Genomic DNA, 22,860 nt, shown 5'->3' on the forward strand with positions numbered 1-22,860 from the left:
TACTTCGAAACAATAAAGTTAGCATAATCAGCATACCAAGGGCTCTCTCGCGAGCTCACCTTTATTACAGCCAATTGTTCATTTGGAAAACTATCATTAACATGAACAGGATCATAAGTAATATTTTCCAATCTAGACAAATTATCAGCAACAGGATTATCAGCACCTTTCCTATCTACAATATGTAAATCAAATTCTTGCAAAAGAAGCACCCATCTAATAAGCCTTGGCTTAGCATCTTTCTTTTCCATAAGGTACCTAATTGCAGCATGATCAGTATGAATTGTGACTTTTGAATCAACAATATAGGGTCTAAACTTATCACATGCAAAAACTACGGCTAATAACTCTTTTTCAGTTGTAGCATAATTTCTTTGAGCAGCATCTAGAGTTTTACTAGCATAATGAATAACATTTAATTTTTTATCTACTCGCTGTCCAAGGACAGCACCTACAGCAAAATCACTAGCATCACACATAATTTCAAAAGGTAAGTTCCAATCAGGCGGTTCAACTATAGGAGCAGCTTGTTAAGGCTTTCTTTAGAGTTTCAAAAGCTTCCTTACAATCATCATCAAAAACGAAAGGTACATCTTTTTGAAGAAGATTAGTAAGAGGCTTTGAAATTTTAGAGAAATCTTTAATAAACCTCCTATAAAAACCGAGCATGACCAAGAATACTACGAATACCTTTAACATCCCTAGGATAGGGCATCTTCTCAATTGCTTCAACTTTAGCTCTATCAACTTCAAAACCTCTTTCAGAAATTTTATGTCCCAATACAATTCCTTCATTAACCATAAAGTGACATTTCTCCCAATTAAGAACAAGGTTAGTTTCTTCACATCTCTGCAAAACTTAATCAAGGTTTCGCAAGCAATTATCAAATGAATTCCCATAGACAGAAAAATCATCCATGAATACCTCAACAATCTTTTCACAAAAGCCATGAAAAATAGCAGACATGCATCTTTGAAAAGTAGCAGGAGCATTACATAAACCAAAAGGCATACGCCTATAAGCATAAGTTCCATAGGGACAAGTGAAAGTGGTTTTCTCTTGATCTTTAGCTCTAACAGCAATTTGTGAAAACCCAGAATATCCATCAAGAAAACATAAATGTGTATTTTTAGACAACCTCTCTAACATTTGATCAATAAAAGGTAAAGGGTAATGATCTTTCTTAGTAACTTTATTAACTTTTCTAAAATCAATGCACATTCTATACCCTACAACTACTCTTTGAGGAATAAGCTCATCATTATCATTAGGCACAATAGTTATACCTCCTTTCTTAGGAACACAATGCACAGGACTAACCCATCTACTATCAGCAATAGGATATATAATACATGCTTCAAGAAGTTTTAATACCTCATTTCTTACCACATCCTTCATCTTGGGAATTAGACGACGCTGATGTTCAACAACGGGTTTTGCACCATCTTCTATATTAATAGCATGTTGGCAAATAGCAGGAGAAATCCCCTTCAAATCATCAAGAGTATAGCCAATAGCTCCTCGGTGCTTCTTCAATATTTCCAATAACCTTTCTTCCTCGATATCTGAAAGCTTAGCACTAATAATAACATGATATGTTTTCTTCTCATCAATATAAGCATACTTAAGATTATCAGGTAATGGTTTCAAATCAAATACAGGATCTTCTTTTGGTGGTGGTGTAACACCTAAATCTTCAACCGGTAAGTCATGTTTAAGAATAGGTTGACGAAGGAAAATTTCATCAAGCTCATCCCTTTCTTCCCTAAAAACTTCACTCTCACTATTCTCCAAATGTTGCTGCAAAGGATTACTAGGAGCAAGAGCAATAGATGCACACTTGTTCAACTCTAAAATCTTCATTAGGCAAATCAGCTTTATAAGGAGTTTTGGCAAATTTAGAGAATTTAAACTCATAAGATTCACCAGCAAATTTAGTAACAATTTTCTCTTTCTTGCAATCTATAATAGCTCCACATGTATTTAGAAAAGGTCTACCAAAAATAATAGGACAAAACTTACTAGCAGCAGAACCAAGTACCAAAAAGTCAGCAGGATATTTAATCTTACCACATAGAACTTCAACATCTCGAACAATACCAATGGAAGAGATAGTTTCTCTATTAGCCAGCCGAATAACCACATCAATATCTTCGAGTTCACAAGAACCAATTTCATGCATAATTTCTGTGTAGAGCTCATAAGGAATGACACTAATACTTGCACCAATGTCGCATAAACCATAATAGCAATGATCACCAATTCGAACAGAGAGCACAGGAACACTGGCTTTCATAGACTTATTAGGATGCGAAACAATATTAGAAGCATCTTCACAAAAAATAATATGACCATCTTCCACATTTTCAGTAACAAGATCTTTAACTATTGCAACAGCAGGTTCAACTTTTATTTGTTCTTCAGGTGCTATGGGTTTCTTTGCACTTTTATTAACTGCACTAGTTATAACAGAATACTCCTTCATTTTAGCAGGGAAAGGAGTTTTTTCAATATAAGCTTCAGGAAGAACATGATCAACAGTTTTAATTTCAATACATTTACCTTTAGGTGAATCAACTTTATCTTTATATGGTTCATGATACTTATCAAAATTCTTCCTAGGCAATTCAAAATGAGAGGCAAAGGCTTTATAAATATTTGCAACAACTTGAGAGTCAAGACCATATGTAGCACTCATATTACGATATTCATCAGTATCCATAAAAGTTTCAATGCATTCATAATTATAATTTATACCTGACACTCTACCTTTGTCGTTCTCCCATTTAAACTCTTCTTTATTGCGTGTGAATGATCCAAAACAAGAAGTATCCAGCAAGGTTTTATCTTGAAAAGACAGTCTTGCATAGAAATTATCAATAATAATATTACCAGGAAGCTCATGAATGGGGCATTTGAGCATTAAAGACTTCAATCTCCCCCACGCTTGGGCAATACTCTCTCCATCATGAGGCCAAAATTATATATACGGTTGCGGTCTTTGTGAATTTCACTTGGAGGATAGAATTTAGAGTAAAGTACATGCACAATATCCTTCCAATCAAGAGAATGCCCATCCTTCAGCAGTTTATACCAATGCACCGCTTTACCAGATAGCGACATAACAAATAATTTCTTCCTGACTTCATCCATTGAAATACCTGCACATTTGAATAACCCGCATAATTCATGTAAAAACAGTAAATGATCTCCAGGATGCACAGTTCCATCCCCTTCATAGCGGTTATCCACAACACGTTCAATAATTTTCATAGGTATTTTATATGGTATTACTTCCTCACCTGGCGCCTCATCCACTACCGTTGCAGTAGTAGTAGATTTCCCAAATAGAAATTCAAGGGAGGATCTCTCCATAATGACTTATAGTAGCAAGCAAAAACAAAATCAGCACGTACAGTAAAAGTTTCCTTACCAATTCCACTTACCAATAGCGCTTCACTCTTCGGCAACGGCGCCAGAAAATAGTCTTGATAACCCACAAGTATAGGGGGTGTATCGTAGTACTTTCGATAAATGAGAGTGTCGAACCCAACGAGGAGCAGAAGGTGTTGACAAGCAGTTTCGATGAAGGATTCACTGTAAATGCTCACAGACAAGTATTCAGGGGGTTTTGATATTGCAGATAAATAAAGTACAAGTAAATAAAATGCGAGAGAAATAATTGCAGCGAGTGGCCTCCTTTTTAGCACAAAGGACAAGGTTTGTTTACTTATAATGACCAAACATTCTTGAGGACACACGGGGATTTTAGTCTAGTGCTTTCGCTTCATACGGCTGATTAATCTTCATTGTTTTGATAAGTGTTGTGTGGGTGAACCTATGCTAATGCACCGCCCTTCCTAGGACTAATACATACTTGTGATTATACCCCTTGCAAGCATCCGCAAATACAAGAAAGTAATTAAGATAAATCTAACCACAGCCTTAAACTGTGAGATCCTGCTATCCCTCCTACACCGATATACTAACGGGGGTTTAGGTTGCTTGTCACTCCGGCAACCCCACAATTAGCAAACGAATACAAGATGCACTCCCCTAGGCCCATAAAGGTGAAGTATCATGTAGTCGACGTTCACATGACACCACTAGAAGAGTAACACCACAACTTAAATATCATAACATTGAATACTACTCAACAATAATTCACTACTAACATTTAGACTTCACCCATGTCCTCAAGAACTAAACGAACTACTCACGAGACATCATATGGAACATGATCAGAGGTGATATGATGATGAATAACAATCTGAACATAAACCTTGGTTCAAAGGTTTCACTCAATAGCATCAATAACAAGTAGTAATCAACACCGGGAGAGTTTCCCCTATCAAACAATCAAGATCCAACCCAAATCGTTACAGCGGTGACGAGATGCAGCGGTGGTGATGGCGGTGTAGATGGTGAAGATGATGACGATGATGATGGAGATGATGTCCGGCTCGATGACGATGGCGATGGCGTCGATTTCCCCCTCCGGGAGGGAATTTCCCCGGCGGATTCCTGCCCGCCGGAGAGCTCTTTTCTCTCTGGTGTTTCTCCGCCCCGCAGAGGCGGCTCTGTCAATTCTCCGTAACTCTCCAGGGCTTAGGTTTTCGGGGCGAAGAAGTACGCGAAGGAGAGGCGGCCAGAGGGGGCTGTGGGCCCCCTCCCCACAAGGCGGTGCGGCCAGGCCTGGGCCCGCGCCGGCCTATGGGGGGGGCCATGGCGGCCCCTCTCGGCTCCCCCTTTTGGCTCCCTTCGTCTTCTGGAAAAATAGGAATTTTCGTGTAATTTCCGTCAGTTGTTGATCTTCAGAAATATGGTGTCCTGACGGTGCTTTTTCCAGCAGAACCCTGACTCCGGTGAATAATTCTCCAATGATCACGAAACATGCAAAATAGATGAAATAACATAAGTATCATCTCTAAATATGAAATATATCAATGAATAACAGCAAATTATGATATAAAATAGTGATGCAAAATGAACGTATCAGCTCACTTGATCTTTCTGCTCCTACTATCAATGCTGAGCAATGTCTGCTTTCGAGCAAACCAATCATGGTTTGGAAACCGGAGCGTTCAGAGTTTGTGCTCAACACCGTTGGGTTAGCTCGTCCGTAGCACGCGTCCACCATGGGATTCAAAGAGCAGCAGATGAAGCAGGTAGTTGTTGATGTTCTTGTATTCGCTGGCATACATGTGACCACTCTTCAGCTCTACAACCACATCAGAAACTGGAGGACCAAGTGGAGCATCATACTGAAAATGAAAATAGATCGCATTCTGGACTGGAGCGAAGATGGTTGCTGCTTCTATGTTGCTGATGAAGATACGACGGACGAGTACATTTGGGTAGTAAGCCTCATTGAGTTCCTTCATAGATTTGTATGTGAATTTCGTCTGCACTAACAGTTCTTCCTTGTGGATTGTAGCGCTATCCGAGGCATCGCCCTTACGCCAGGACCCCGATCATGAACTATGCTTAGATGAAGATGATCTTCACGCCCCCGTTTGTCTGCAGGGCGCAGCTGTTCCAACCTAACTTGTTGGTCAAGGCTATCGACTTGCAGTTTCCGTTTAGTGCTTCTGCATCTTGGTCATGATCTGCTCATTTTAGGAGGCTCATATCCCTCCATTAGTTAGGACTTGCTTGAAACTGATCCCCGGTCTGTAATGATGAACTTGTTCGAGGTGGTATATACTAACCCCTCGTGTGATGAACTTGCGATGCATCACGAAATATAGTTGATTCGCTCAGGATGCATCGCCTACTAAGTAGTTGTTGTGTATTACCAGCACCTTTTGTGATGAACTGAATCTGATGTGCGTTGTAATTCAGTTATTAGCAGTGCTGGGTAACCTCACCACTCTAAGGGGAGGGGTTACCACAGCTCGCCCCTATCTGCAACCAAACAGCGTGTGGGCTGCACGAGTAGGGAAGAAAGTAGTCTGTACAGACACCCAAACAATGGGGCATGGCTTCCCCTATCCGGCTCAGAAAAGGCCACCCAGGCTACCAAACGACCCGCGTTTCATGGCCCATGACCCGTTCGCAACGTATAGGGAGGCCCATCTCGCTGGCGTAGTGGTGCAGGAAATCCATGCAGGCTACCAAACACTCTCCACAGATACACTAAAAGATCAAACGGAAAGAAATTCAGACGTCAAATTGATTTTTCTCCCTTGATCATCAAACTTACACAATTGGCCGTTAGCGATGTCATAGATCTATAGTCGCATTGCAGCCATCATAATACATTTATTAAGTATTTAAAAAGCTCGCAAACATCCAAACTGTTGCAAGTTTACCATATCGACTGAAGGTATCCTCTGAGGGCATCTTCAATGGTACAGGCATGTTTAGGCGCTTAAGTGGAAAAATATCCAGAAATTAATCCAACGGCAATAAATTACAGACGCTTATTTCACCAACGAACTCAGTTCGCTCTTGCCAAGTCCAAAACTGATAAAGCGCCGGCGTAATGTTCTACAGCTATGCTTGAAAATAAGCTCTGATCAACCAGGACTAGGCATCGCAACTGTCGGTCGGCCGGGTAGAAAATCCTGGCGCCTCTAGGGACGCGTTTGGTAGGCTTGGCTCGTATCATGCCAGCAATTTTTGGCCTATTTGGTTATCTGGGCCAACCATATTCTTGCACGAACCGGTTCTCAAAACACCTCTGGGACAGGCCTTGGAGGAACGTCCGGAATGACAGTTTCTCCAGATCCAGGCCCGTTCTCGCGCCACTTTGGCTCCAGCCATGCAACGGTTGCACGAGCTGTTGCTTAATCTCACTCTCCTTTACACTACTCCACACACCCTCTCTCGAATCAACATGAACATAACGGGCCGATGATACGAACCAATTCCCACAATCGATTTCGAGTTTCATCGGTCGCAAATCGTCAATTTCGTGTATGAAATTTTAAGCAAATTTTGTCAAATTCGTCGCACACGCTCAACCGTTTGAGACTTCCTTACGGGAGTAGGTTCACCTCACCATTTCGCATGACTTTCATGTTAAAAGGTTTTTGTTTCGGTGTACATACACTGATACATAATTGACTCACAAGTATACTGCAATATGTACATGTGTGTGACTAAGGCTTGAAGTACTTTTGCTCAATTTCTCGCTCGCCATCTTCATGGACGACGATATGGTGATGATAGGTGAGAAGTGAGAGGTGATAATCCATGGTGGTGGAGTCATGGTGGTGTTCGTCTTCGTGGTCGGCGACGTGCTATGACCGACGTGACCGACGGTATCATGGTGATGTTCGTGTTTGTGGTCGGCGATGTGCCCATGCTTGTGACCGACGTCACCGACGGTGTCCTGGCGGTGTTCGTCTTCGTGGTCTTGTGATAGGTGTGGTAATGTCACCATGTTACCATATAGGTGAGGCTACGAAAACCATGGGACCAACCAATCAACGTGTCACTTGGGTGCCACCCGATGCAACCTAGCCTATCAAACGATATGGTCGGCGACATGCTATGACCGAGAGTGACCATTTGTGAATCGGAGCTCGTTCGAAACGAGATGAGAATCCCATCTCACTAGCGCATTGAGCCATGATTCTCATGCAGGCTACCAAACGCGCTCTAGACAAACATCTCCATTGTAGATGCCGTGAATAGTCATCCATGTGACAGATGGACAAAGTACAAGTAGCAGCCCGTTGATTCTTCCAACCACGAATGGTCACTCTCGGTCTCGGATCGAGGCCACACTCCACAGGTCGGCCATGGATGTGGATCTTTGAGAATCTGCTACTTTGAAAAATGCACGCATGCGTCGGACTACTTGACTTTGTTGATGGCCATATCCGGAACTTATGGGGATGCTGATTGCAAACCTGTCACCTATAGTATCGCGTATCGTGGCACATTGCCATAACTGTTGTGTGAGAATGTGAGATAGCCCAGTTTCTCCAACAATCAATCATCGAATGGAACACGTAAGGCCAAATTGGGTATGGCTATCTCCACAAGCAATAGGTATTGTGCTTCTTTTACCCGAATCGTTGCTTCAAGTGCTCGGCCAGATATGGTTGAGACTTAAGAGAGAATTAAGTTAGCCGGGCGCACCTGTAAAAGTAGCACGCTGATATGATTGAGACTTAAGAGAGAACTAAGTTAGCCGCGGGCAGCTGTAAAATGGCACGCCGCACGTTTTCGGCCAAAATACCGGTGATGAGGAGGTCCCTTGGTGAAGTCACGCTTGACAATATCTCCTTTTCCTTTTTTTACTTTTTTACTTTTCTATTTTTTAAGCCGAACATGAACATTTTCAAAACTGAACACTTTTAAGAATCGAACAATTCGTAAGTTGGAAGAAATGTCAAATGTATAAACATCTAAGATTTGAACAAATTAAAAAAATTAAAATTTGAAGAACAAGTTTTGATTCTGAACAAAGTTTCGAAACCAACAAAAACCGAAAAAAGCCTGAGAAAACTAGCAAAAATCAACCTAGAAAAACTAATGGAAAACCATTCAAACCTAGCACTAATGGGCCGCTTCACGCGGCGACGCGGGAGGGATTATGGCAAATAGGATTGGCCCTTCTTGGGTCGCCACCAGGGCGGCAGGGCTATAACTGTTAGCCTTTGTAACAATTGTAACCGGGCTGGATTGCCACAAAGATTTGTTTTTCATAGAATACGGCCCAAGGTGTTCTGGACCAAGCCTAGCCACACTAGGAACTACAGAAACTAATAGATGTTTCAATTTGGAATGCTCATCTCTGACGCCATGAGAAAAGTAGGGTTGTGGAGGCTGGTCGACCACAGTGCCGGCGGTGGTGCAAAAGCTCGAGCAAACTAATAACCAAAAAGATGGTCTGTACATGGACTTCACACCCTAGGCGTCGCCGTCGCCGTCGCCATCTGGGTCGGCACCGCAACATCAACCTCACCGCTGGCACCTGAAGCAAAGCAACTTTCCACCCGCTACGATCGAGGAGACGAACGAATGAAATCGCACCGCGGAGATTCGCCGCACGCGCGTAAATCGGGAGGATTGTGACATTCGGATTTCTCAGGGTAGGAGCACTGGAGTATATCCTAGTGAGTGACCTCCGACTTTACCCAAAGAAAGACAGTACGTCGCCTTCTGTTCCTGTCTTTCTGTCTGTACTCCAGCCAGAAACAAAGTTCAGGTATCTGCGTCATCCGATCTCCTTTATCGGAAAACTAATCCTCCGCGGGATCTCGGGCAGCTAGCAGGGCGATGTCCCGAACGTGATCGTTATTCTTGTTTAGACCAGCGAGATCGAGCGTCGTTAGTTTACACTAAAATTTAGCGCCATGGTAGTTGGTATGCATGTGTGGCTGGTGTCGAATTGGTAGTGTCGTTTTTCTTCTTTTGTTTTGTCCATCAGAGCGACGAAAGAGGGAGACATTTTGTTCATCTGTTCCCTCGTGATCGATCTATGGAGCGTTTTCCAGCCTCCTTCCTAGGAGCTTAATTTACATGCACCTGAATCTGGATTTGGAGATTTAGGCCATGTTACTGTGTTGTCTAACATATAGTAGGTGCATCATGGTAGTGACCTTCAGCATTGGTACCAAGGACTACACTCACATGTAACTAGACACAGAAAATTGCACGCACTGCAAAGGCAGAGGTAAAGTACATGAACGGACTCTGGTTCATGCATACTCCCTCCGTCCACAAATAAGTGGACATCTAACTCTAAACTTTGTGCACAAAAAATGTACTCCTATTTTTTCAATGCACCTTAATTGTATTTCTCTCATCGCACGGAAATCAAACCCAGTAATATTGAACACATGTTCTCTTTGTTTTCTACAAGCACTTAGCTCATTTGAGGTAAAATAATTAAAGAGGAGAGATGCATCTTTCTAATGCATTTTTCACTTCACTTCATAATTTATCTTGAAAAAACCCGCATGTACACTTATTTGTGGATGGGGGAAGTAGCTAACTTTCAAAATGTGCAAAATTTCGTTTTTCTAGGTTTCAAAACTTTTTGAAATAAATCATGCACACACACGTATTGACCTGAATCTTGTTTCTGCAAAAGTTTTGAGAAATTGGAACTTGCACTTGAACCGTGAAAATCCTGGTGCTTGTACTGTTTCTCAAGCATTTTGCCCCCTTTTTTTTCCCCCAAGTTACATCCTCTGCATCCTTCTGTCATGAATTAGATTTTGCTAATTCGTATAGATTTGCATGCGTGTCTAGACAAATTTGCGACCAGTAATTTAGAACAGAGCGAGTAACTTTTTTAATTTATCTGGATTGTGACATTCAGATACCGGCTTTACCCAAAGAAAGACACTCACCTTATCGTCCTGTCTTAATGTCTGTACCCCAACGAGAAACAAAATTCAGGTATCTGCGTGGGATCTCCTTTATCGGAAAACTAATCCTGCGTGGGATCTCGGCCAGCTTGCAGGGCGATCTCCCGAACGTGATCGTTATTCTTGTTTACACGAGCAGGATCGAGTGTGGTTAGCTTAGGCTAATCAGTGCTCTAAGTAACATATCGATCGGGGTTTGATTTGTCTGGGGAAGCAAGACGGCGCTCCACTCTAATTAATCTTGATCCTGTCCCTGTCTTCACCTGCATCGATCAGAGTGACGAAACCGCCAGACATTTTGTTCTTCTGTTCCCTCGTGATGATCAGCTACTCGTGGTACGTTGGTCAATCTATGGGGGCGTCTTCCAGCCTCCTTCCTCATGTTCAGCATCTGAATCTGGATTTGGAGATTCCGGCCATTTTATTGCTGTCCAACATATCGAGAATAGGTGTGATGCTACTGCCTTCACCATTGGTACACTCACATGTACGGTCGAGAGTCGAGACCAGTCACGCAAACTAAGTTGCATGCACTACAAAGACAGAGGCAAGTGTGGTATGATACAGTGAAAAATGAACGGACTCGGGTGTTCAGCAGTAGGTAAGTTTTAAAATGTGGAAAATTTCGTATTTGTACGTTTCAGAAAAGTTTGAAGTAAATGTATTGACTTCAATCTTATTCCCGCAAAGTCTCGAGGAAAAATCCGATCCTGCATAACAGAGAACTATAACTTGCGGAGTGAGGATCCTGGTGCTTGTACCGTTTCTCGAGCACGTAGTCTTTTTTTCACTCAAGCTACATACTTTTGTTTGTGAGTTCAAATGTTCACATGCACATACTTGCATACATCCTCTACATGCATCACTCAATGATATATTTCAGTTTTTCTGGCATTTTTAGAATTTACTGCTCTTGCGGAATTCGGAGTGCCTATGTACTAAAAAAATCTCTTGGTACTGTGCGTAGTAGATAATGAAGAGACTTATTGACGCGGGAGGAGCAAGGGAGGCACACAAGAGGCGGCTGATGCATTCTAGAATCTTTATTGAGGTGGCGGAAGAGGGTGAATTGCGGCTCCGATCTCTTGCTCACGAAAGTGGCTAGGACCATCTCGAGCCAATTGTGGGCCTCATGAGACCTCGACGCAGTGGCGGTTGGATTCACCGTGTGGCCTCAAGCCAACTGTAAGAGGAAAAATGGAGGCAGAAGTAAAGGCACAGTTGGTCGTGGGAGACGTGAGAGGAGAAAATACCAATAGTGCAAGCTCGACTTATTACATTTTTTAGTTTTTTCTCTCCTGATAAATCACTGGATTTCTGGTAATCTTAGATTTCGTAAACCATGACTGGGGTAGTTTAGTAGTCCATTGATTGTAATTCATGTGTTAATATCTGGAAACCGATCGTTCGTGTTGATTTGCATAACGTCTATCCAGTTTATAAAAATATCACATATACACCTGTTCTATTGCATGAGTGCATTTTAATGTACAATCCATCAAGGCTGTTGGCCTTGAAATAACGTACACGCCATTTGTGCCAGCTTGGATGGCAGAGTCTGCGTACGTCGACCCATACTGTTCTAGCGACAACGTTCGTTGGTTGACATGGCTGCATGACCTTTGTCACTGCCCATGAAAATAAATTGAGAAGCGTGCCACCTTTGCATCTGGCTGGCTAATATTTATTTTTTCTTCGGTTCTCTTCTCTTCGAATGGTAAGGTCAATTAATTCGCAAAAAGAAGAAAGAATGGTAAGGTCAATTGTTCCAGCATTATGCCCCATTCGCTAAACCTTGACCAAGGTAGAAGGCTGAAACTAGCCACCACATTTGTCGTGGAAAAAGTCATGGCAATAGGCATCAGGGTGTGGTTTAAGGATAGGCGTGAGGCAAAGTAAAAAATGGATATTTAGGAACGGGACTGGATACAATTTACCCAGGTTCGGATCCGGGATTTCTATGGGTGTATGAAAATCCCTACTTCCTGCTTATGTTTATTATGGGACCCAGGGAGATCTAGCTAGCCTCCAGTATGGTGTACAAGGAGCCTGATTACAATGTATGTGTACCCTATGGCTTAAGTCCGTACAACTCGAGGGGTGCCCCTGCTCGGCTTTATGTATTACAGCGGAGCTAGAGTTTATTACAAGGTGGAAGTTTGCTCGTATACCCAGAGTTCTACCAGAACTGGCGAAGGACCCCGTATCATACGCCATGCAATATGCAGGCTCCTGTTGGAACCGACTTGGGTTTGTGTCTTCGGGCTTGGGCCATCCGGTGGCAATGCAGGGCTCAGCCCATCTGTGGTCTTGGCCATCTTGGGACCATTTGGTTTGCCTCTGTGTATTCGACCCACCTGGTTGGTATTACTCCTTCAACATTGCGGTGGAAGAACTCGAATTTTTGGTTATTGGTTAGCCATTAAGTTTATTTCAATTTTCTATAAGTTTTGCTAAAGTACTGAAGTACAATAATGGTGTCAATCATTTCTCCATTATTCCATTAATTTCTTAATTGAAATACAAAGTCTGATACAACAGAGAAAAGAAGGGGGGAGCATGTTGGAGCATCAATGGGAGACCCACCGTGAATGCTCGGACTCGAAACATTCACTATGGGCCAAAAACCCACCACCACAGAGTTTTAAACAGAGGACAACATCAATAATCCCTCCAATAAAAAAAACGGTCGGATGATTAGTACATTCTATAATTATCTAAAAATAGGTTATTACAGTGCCTCATTACTGTCGGGCGAAGTGGTTAACCTGTCGAGATGGGCTCCAGATCTTGAGGCTTACCATGGAGGAGAACAAGTGGATCTCCGTCACCGGCCAGGCTGCAAGTCTGCCCTATGACGGCGAGCAGCTAGGCTGCCACCGACGAGACTTCGAAGTACGTCGTCTCGAGCAAGCTCGGCGCGACGGCATGGTTCTTGGGGAGGGCGGGGGGGGGGGGGCGCCGCCCTTGTCATTAGGGTAGGGGAAAGGGGACGATCGAGTCAGCCAAGTTCCTTTGCGTGCGTTTTGGGAGGGTTAGTCAGGTGGAGTCCGGGTTGAGGAAATTACAAACTCGAGGTTACTTTTGTAAAATGGTATGTTCGACGGTTTTCTCGGACTGATGAGAGTACCATATTACAAACATCACCAAACAGATGAAACAACTTGTTAAGCTTCATGCACTAGCCACTTGAACCAAAAGTCCGAACTGATGGAAAGGGCTAGGCAATCTACTTATACACTTCACAACACCCCCACTCGCGTGTGACGGGAGAAGAGAAAGTCAACACGTGAAAGAAGAAGAGCACACCGAAACAGGGCATCGGCGGTGGCTAAAGAGGGGGCAACAACAATTTTTAGGCTTAATTGCGAAAACCATGTGAAAGCCAGGATTTGAACTTGAGACCTGGGGCTCTGATACCATGTTAAGCTTCATGCACTAGCCACTTGAACCAAAAGTCCGAACTGATGGAAAGGGCTAGACAATCTACTTATACACTTCACAACACAACCAACAAACAAAAGAAACTAGGAAGTAAGATCTACATTATCTGCTTGTCTGGTTAATCTATCCAGATCTTTAATCTCGTGACCCGTTTGGTAATGATGCAGAAACTCTGATCTAGAACTATAGCTAACTACACTTAGCACATGAGAGGTACCTTATTAAGCAACATTTTGTCGAGATCGTGTACTTTGCCAAGAAACATTACACGAAAACAGAATCGCAATGCACCACGCGTATGCCAAAATAATTAGTAGTAAAAAAACATAGTGTGAGCTAGCTGGCTGGCTTCCTTCTCACCAAGCAAACAGTGCAGCCAATCATTGCCGGCGTCACCAGGACAGACAGCAGTGACCTCCGGATACATGCATGCATCATACTAAACCATTTTGTCAGGGAGACAGCCAGCCGATCTCCGCCTGATTCCGTGAGCTGAATCTGGGCGTGCACATGGGTTGACCGGGGTCCCGTTTTTATATTTTATGTTCCATGTCAGGGTGGTACGGCAGAGGACGAGGCTGCGAGATAACGCGTACCATCCTGTCGCGGTATATCTGACATCGCCAATTCGTCATCCTGGGGAAACTTCCTCATCCATATGGAACTATGGGATTCCATATTCTAATGATGTATTGCTTGTTAAATTAGTACTATGATTAACAAAACTCATACTAAAATTAAGAACGGGTCCCTCTTTGTTCCAAAGGATTTTTTTGTAAATAAAATTACAGGAACGATGGCAAACCGTGCCTCTCACCAATGGGATGGTTTCAGTTTTTCGTTTAGTTTGGTTTCAGTGTCTTATTTGGGATGGTGAGGCGGCGGCTACGTCTTGAGTTAGAATAATGTCCTCCCCACGCTATCCTCGCTCCGGTGGTGCGTCTAGTGCCGGCGGAGGGTGCCTGGAGTCGTGTGTCCGAAGGAATCTCCTAGGATCCGGTCAATTTTCGTATTCGCATCTATAATTGTCATCATTCGTGATGGTTGCTGCTTTGGTGCACTGGACTTTGGGTCTTAGCACGACGACTTCCCGTCTGTCTACTACAACAAGCTCTTCTATGACAAGCTTTGGCTGGCTCCGGTGATGGAGGGACGAGGATGGTGGCACACCTCCTTCAACCCTATAATATATTGACAAGACATGAACTAAATATATTTTTATTTAGATATTTTTAAAAATGTCTCAAGAATTTAAGAGAGGCCTACATGACCACAAAAATGTATTTTTAATTCTAGTTCATTTCGAGAAATCCTATAAATCATTGTATCGGAAAGAAAATCATGTGAATGTTGGTGGTCTTATTCCTTTCTTTTATCTCATGGGTCTCTATAAGAAAATATCCATAGATTAAAATCCTTAAATGTATGAAAATCCTCCCATTGCATATATGATTTCACTTTAATATCCATCAGCCACCCAAGACTATGGTAAGAGTATAGTTCCTTTTTTAAAGAGAGTACAACATTCACACGTACACATGCGAGATACAATGAAAACCTACAAAATGAATCTGAATTTTTTTGGTGGGAGGGGAGATAAGAACTATTTGCTGCGTATTTTTATTTATTTAAATATAAGAATAAATAAGGAAAAAAAACCAAAACTATATAAGGGACCAAAATATTGTTGGTACGTGTATCTTATGCATATAACTATCATCATGTACCGGCATCAGAACTCCGGCGGCGGAGTACGCTCTTAGGGCTATACCAAGAGGGGTTCTTTCTTATTGCCAATTAAATTGGAAAATGCTACAAATCATCTTGACGATGGCATATGCATATGACAACTCGAGGGAAGTAACAAAAGCCCCTTGAACAAACGAAATGGGAATCCTTCTTAAATATACCTTTCTGGCATATTTATTTCAACCACATTCTCAACATTTCTTATAAAGTGGAGATAATGAAAAGAATTACAGGAATACTTATTGTGTCCCACGTGAATTGCACGTGCTGGACCGTTGCTGTCTACCCCCACACACTTGAAAATATCATAAGAACTCCCTTGAGCAGCCGATTCCTAAATCTGTTCGGGCATTGACCTCTGGAATTCCTAACCTTATAATCTACTGGTTTTTGGAAAAAAAATCCAGTTAAACCTCTAGGAACCAAATAGCGTGCGATTAGTAGCTCCAGCAAGATGGGTCCCAGAGCGAGCCATTGGCCCACTCGTCATTGTCTACGGCACTGCCCTCCCAGACAGGTGGGGCCAGCAGCATGGCCTCCGCCAGCTCAGCCCACATGTTGGGCGACTGGGCCTCCAGATCATCAGCGCCGAGCATGACATCCCAGGCCACGTCATCGAGCAAGTCCGGGGAGCAGCTGCCGCCGCTGCCACAGCCGCCGGTCTGCAGCAGGAGGTCGGGCCTGAACCGCACCTGAGCCGCGGCCTCCAGCGCCGCCGCCCGGACGTCGTCGGGCTCGGCGGTGGCCGGCCTGCGGAAGAGATGGGCGATGTCCGGGAAGTTGAGCCTGGCGTCTCTGCCGCGCAGCCGGAGCGAGGCCACGTCGTGCGCCACAGCGGCCATCTCCGGCGACTCGAAGCTGCCCAGCCAGATGCGCGTCTTCTTGCCGGGCTCCCTGATCTCGGACACCCACTTGCCCCACTTCCTCTTCCTCACCCCACGGTACTGCTCCCGGTCCTGCTCGGCAGCGGCGGCATTGTCTAGCAAGGCCTCCATCGCAGCAATGATCAACAAAGCTTGTGGCTCCTGCGCAAGTTCTTTTGCTGCTGAAATGTCGCAGAGTGTGAGCTCGGCCGAGTTGGTGTTGGGATTTGGTGGCGTGCGTGTGTGTATATATAGGGATGGAAGGGTAGAGTGAGAGAGGCAGAGATGGTGAGGTGTGCAGCAGTGAAGATGAGAGAGGAGGAGATCAAAGAGAGGTGTGTTGAATTGCATGGGTGCATGCATGGGAGCGGGAGGAGGACAAGGGAGGTGATGTTTGAGCTGGGTGGAGACAGCTGGAGAGGCTAATACGTGTCCCTTGCCTGATTTTCCTTGTAAAAATATTGGGCCATATGGGTGCATCTGTGATATTAAAAGGAGAGAGATTGTGATGGTGCATTATCCACCGGCAGCAGGATTAAGAGATGTTGGTTTGCTTTTGTGGAAAGGGAGCTTCCTCGATAGTGCAGTGGTTTTGGAGGTTAGTAATGTTCTGATTTCATTCTGTGTTTTGCAATGGACCTCTATATATGTGTGTGCCTATCTGTCTATCACCCTTCGGTGGGTTTCTTATCTTTGTAACTGTTGCAGCTAAAGTGAGCAATCTTTTTATATCTGCACTTGTATCAATTCAGTTTGGTGGGCATGGCTGCCTGCCAATAGTTCAAAGAGAAGTTTAGCCACTAATATAGGGCACTACAAAGTTCCCTGTTTTGACTATGAAGATGCATATCAGACACCAAACAACTAGGTGCAGTGGGAAGAGAAAGGGAAGAAAATGAAATAGAGTGAGCAGAAACCCTAAGGGCATGTTTGGTTGGATACTTGGGTCCACTTTAATTCACCGGATTATAAAAGGGGCAAATTAAAAAAACAGGATTGCAACGCATGTCCATCCGAATGCTACATGATTTTGGTTTGTTTGATTGAGAATTGTCCTATGAAGGGGTTTAAAGGGAAAAAAATGGAGGAATGCAATAAGAATAGGATTTTCTTGTGGTGTCATTGTTCATCTATTTGGTTTACAAGAATGGAGAAAGGGAACAAACTAAGGAAAATATCCATTAATATTTATTTATTTGGAAGTAATAATATATAAATTTTACAACTCACTAGGACCTCTTTCTCCAAATTCATACATGTCAAGAATGAGAACGAGGTCTTCAAGACATAATAGCATCCTAATTATACATGTGTTCTGAATTTGATTTGACCATATAGTATATATTAGTATCCATGTGTTTTATATGATACAAACACCTAAGTTTTCCTTTTTTGCACATACATTCCTATCCTAATCCAGTGTTTTTATTATTCTTGTTTTTTTTAGAATCATGTGAACCTAATAAGACCAAAATATAATACAAAGGAATCCTTAGGAAAATATCATATGGGATCCAATCCTATGACCGAACGACTAACATAGGACAGATTCCTAAGGATTCCAATCAACCAGAATTTATATGAAAATCCTTTAAATCAAAGAATTCCTCAAAGGAGTTCCATATACATTTTCGAGAATTCCGTTCCTTAGATTTTTTTTCCTATAGATTTTATTTGGTCTGTAGGATTTCAAATCATATAAATTCTTCTTATGGTATGGAATTCCATAGAAAACTTTCATTTAGGTCCAACCTCATGAAGATTTACATTTATTTGTATGATAAGCATGGAATATGGACAATCCTTTAGGGTCTATTTGTTTCGAAGGATTATCAAAAAAACAAGAATGGAAAAAATGCATGATTAGAATGTCATGTCCAGCAAATCATACAGATTAGGAGCCTACATGAAATTGCTTCAAACGTCTACCATCACATTAAAGATAGATGAGTTGTAACATTAGTTTGAGTGAATGAAAAATTTCCTCCAAAACATGGTGCAGTGTAATCTTTAGTTAGAAAATCCTAATGGTTCTAATCCTAGAAATCAAACGATGTTCATAGAAGAATTTCTTAAGTAGAAAAATCCTCCAAAAATCCCGTGTGATTCCTTTGAATCATGGAACTAAAACAACATGTAATACTCATACGTGCATTTTCAATTCCTATAGTATCCAACATGCTATCACATTCTATTCCTACATCTTTAAGATCTATAAACTAAACATCCCCTATTGCCCTTATGATGTGAGAGGAGCTTACTTGAGATGATGACATAGCAGATGCAACTGCTTGGCAAGGACTAACGATAACTTATTATTGACAGGGCTCCCATTTCCCACTTCCTTTCTCTCTCTTCTTTGTCGCCTTGAGAGTCACACCCTTCTCCAAGGCACATCTCACCTTCCCCTCCGTTGGCCTTGCAGTCGGAGTGGGGATGGAGAAGGTGGTCAGGTTATTATCCTTGCGCATATTAGCAGTAGGCTAGGTCTGGTTTTTTATTTTGCTTCGCCTTCATGGTATTTTGCGTGATGTCGCTTTGTTGCTGCTTCCTGGTGCTAGCGAGCACATCTAGAGCTCGACATCCTCCTCTCTCGGTGGCTATCTATGGTGGACGATGGCGTTTGGGATTTGGAGGAATCAGATTGTTGTTCATCTCTTCTCTGCCATCATATTGATGGTGGACCTGAGAAGACGGTTCCGACCATGCCTTTGACCTATGTCGTGGGAATATAAGAGCAAGCTTAATAGTATAGCCAACTGTTGACTATTAGCTAAGTGTCATGTCATCTATAGTTATTCTGGAGCCAACATGTACAATACTGAACTATAAAATTGTACTACATTATCAACATATGGCCCATCATTCACTCTCACAAAATGCCTAGGAGCACGTGCTAGAGCTGACTCTTGCAAGAGAGCCCACTTCTCTTCTCTCTCATTCTCTCTCTGCTCCAACTAGGCAACAATATATTATCTTAATCCTTATAACTAGCTGACTAGGACTTATTGTGCTTGCTCTAAGGCTGCTTCTTTTCCCTGGGGTTCATTGATAGTGGATCTTCGGCGACCGCTGTCTCCGATCTGCTTTATATGGACGAAGGATAACCTCCTAGGCATGTAGTTGGTTGGTGATCTTCTTCAGTCAGTGTGTGCGACACCAGTTGCTCTTCCTCCTGGATTGAGGCGGAAAAGGAGAATCTTCAATTCTTATTGAACAACACACAATTGTGTTGCCCCAAGTGGCGGCGAGGATGTTGGTTCACCCAATGTAATTCATATCATATGTGCAGTTACATTGCCATTGCGCTTTCCATTTTCTATTTAGGGTCTTTGTTGTGAACTCCTAGATCTTTCCTATGATTTTCATTTATTTCGGAACCTTTGTGTATAATGTAATTCCAGCGCCGAAATAGCAGCTTCATCCCTTGTTCAAAAGGTAAATATATATTGGTAAAGGACTCCAACTAGAGAGTGGGTTAGATCCTTGAAGGTGTAGAGGATGACAAAGGTACTCGGATATGAAGTTGAACTTCCCTATTGGACTGTCCATAACTTGGAATTCCAAGGTAGGGTGTGGGAGCACCGCAGGTCTGCAGCAGCATGCATGGCGAGCCGCGGGAGGAAGAAAGGCAAAAGCAGAAGGAAACGACATGTGCCCGCACACTGTATGACCGTAGCACGGACTACGTCCGTACACCACCCCACCGCCGGCGTGGGCTCCCCGGACGCTGCGGCCAAAGCCAAACCAGATCCGGCTACTCTGCTACTAGTAGTAAACATTTTCATTTTCATCTTGACAGTTCTCGCTTAACCCTCCTGTTAAATGGTGCGTGACAATTCCAGACTCACGTGTGTGTATGTCTATTTTTTTGCGTGGGGCGTGTATGTCTATTTGAGGAGGGAGTGGTTCGTTCATCAGCCGTAGGAATTACATCCATCGTCTTCACCACTGGTCTTTTCTTTTTTCGGGTAAAAACAGGTCCTACATTTTTTTTTAACAAACAGGGGGGTTTAGAAGATCCCGGAATCGCGATGGAGCTTCATCGAAATAACACGTGGCATGTACAAATTGCAAGAAGGTCCTTTACATAACACGTCCTAAAGAACCTATAAATTTGAAGATAAAACCTCCATTTTTTACATAAAGAACCCTAGCAAAGAAAAAAAAGAAAAAGCAATCAAGGAAATGGGTGCCTCCGCCACCATACGCCAGCGACCTCCAGGCATTTTCGCCGATATGAGAGAGCAGAGTGCTCATTGTCTTCGCTCGCTCCCAACGAACAAATCCGACCACCGGCCATATCTAGGATTCCGAGGACGGACCACTTGGTATCCTAGAGGTGTCGAGCTCCATCGATGGATCGAAGAGCAGGGATCCGCAATGGAGGTTGAAGATGGGCCGCCATATCGGCCAAAGATCATGGCGACGATAGTCACCATGTGTTGCGCACAAGGAACAACTCCGGAGCACCGAGAATCGCACCGCCGTTGACCAAAAAGAGATCCCTTGCCTCCATCGTCACTTTGACGACGAGAGGGGCAAAGAAGCTCCTCAAGATCTGGGCAACAAGATCCACAACCGCGCTTATTGAAGAAGGCTCCGCCGGATCTGCCGCCACCACTGCACCTCCACCTTGAAGGGTCACCAGAGAGCTTCACCGGAGACCACTCGAAGACGCCGAAGCGTCGAGCCTCCATGGAATCACGCTAGGGACAAGCCCTAACCCTAGACCTACACTTAGAACTCACGGTGGGCAAAAAACCCGATGACCGAAGACCGAAACCAAAAAGACCGAGACCGAACCCGAAAAGACCAATACCGAAATGACCGATAAAATATTGGGTAGAAATTTTATAGACCGAATTAAGTTTGGTCAATTTGGTCATTTTGTTCTGAATAACCGAATAGACCGAAATGATCGAATTTACGTAAGATTGTCCCAATCTTTAGATTTTTTTATATGCGTGAGATGTGATATTGTTGAATATTCATAAATTTCTCTAGCGTTGTTACATTTTTGTTTAGAATGTTTAACACTTATTCGTGACAATCGATAATAATATATGCAATGAAAAAACATCCAAAATACATCTAAAATGTTGCCAACCTTTTACTAAATAATGTCTAAGTTTTGCGTTGACAACGTCGACCACACTGTTCGGTCATGACCGAACCCGAACCCGAATTATTGGGTACCCGAATTTGTCGTGTAGTAAAAGTAACAAGTATATTTCGATCTTCATTTTTTCTGACCGAATTTAAAATAGACCGAAATACAAACACCGAATTTTCGGTCATGACCGAATGCCCACCCCTACTTAGAACTACACCTACAGAGAGAGGAAGAAGAAGACCTAGTATATCTACACTACAGCCCAAGCCTCCTCTCACATCTTCACGCCAAGCAGAGCCGCTGAAAAACAGGTCCTATTAAGAAGCAATGGTTACATACGCCTCTGGTTTCATCTCTTGACGACAATAGGATCTGAACCAAGCCAAACACCAGTACTATGCTCTGATCTCGCAAAATTTGCAAGACAATGATTTATCCTAACCTATCCACGATCTACTTTACAAATTTGTAAAGACTACATTAACATGTCATAGTTTTAATCTCTCAAAAAAAATTTAAGTACGAGGATCTATCCTGGTCTTTAGCAAGAACAGCTGAGACTAAGTAACTATAGCCCGTGTCGATAATGATGGGAAGATGACTTCGGCAGTAGCCAGATGAAGGCCCTCCAAACAAGCTTTCAGTTCTGCTTCAAGGGCACCTTCACACACGACATAAAACGGCAAGCCAAGGAGATGATTGCTCCATGTTCATCACGTAAATCATACCAGAACCTCCCGTTTCATCTTTAGTTTTGAAAGGGCCATCAATGGTTAATTTAACCCACCCTGCCAGGGTTTGACCCATGGATTATCGGGCGGCTTTCTTTTTCCACCCCCTAGCTAATGGTGGTGCAGCAGTATCCATAGCCGGGAGCTCCACACCTTCGCATCCTATCATGTCTGTTGATGCCGTTTGAACATTCTAAGTTATCTCTAAATAGAAACTTTATGAAATGAGGTGCTCTTTTTCAGGTTGTACTAGCTGTTTTGTATTTGTTTCGTTTACAAGTAAGATTCATGTTTTTTTTTTCCAGGGGAACATGGTGTAAATAGTTAGGTTCTAGAAATTAAAAGTTTTTAGTACCGTGCATGTCTACACGCGTACTTGCTATTTATTTGAAAAATATCTAGCACCAGTCATCATAAAAAAGTACTAGCAGCAATGATTCATGGTAATCTACTGAAAATACAGGTGGGCACGACAAGGGCGTACGGCACATTTGTAGCAGCGGCATGGCAATAGCCGCTGAGGTGCTGGGGCAGATGGCCAGGCCAGGCCGTATCAGAAGCAGGCCCAGGTTAGTGAATGCTGCGAGCTCTTCACTGCTTACTGGTCGTGTTGAAGGCTAAT

The 22,860-nt window shown here is 43.0% G+C and overlaps 1 protein-coding gene across 1 annotated transcript; it reads right to left on the minus strand.

Moving 5' to 3' along the window:
* Positions 1 to 15,965: 15,965 nt before the first annotated feature.
* Positions 15,966 to 16,523, minus strand: LOC124696603 (ethylene-responsive transcription factor ERF021-like). The gene has a single exon (XM_047229311.1). It carries the CDS (start codon positions 16,521 to 16,523, stop codon positions 15,966 to 15,968), a length of 558 nt encoding a protein of 185 aa, XP_047085267.1.
* Positions 16,524 to 22,860: the final 6,337 nt, after the last annotated feature.

This window comes from Lolium rigidum, chromosome 3 (genome assembly GCF_022539505.1).
Source record: "Lolium rigidum isolate FL_2022 chromosome 3, APGP_CSIRO_Lrig_0.1, whole genome shotgun sequence".
Lineage (NCBI taxonomy): Eukaryota > Viridiplantae > Streptophyta > Magnoliopsida > Poales > Poaceae > Lolium > Lolium rigidum.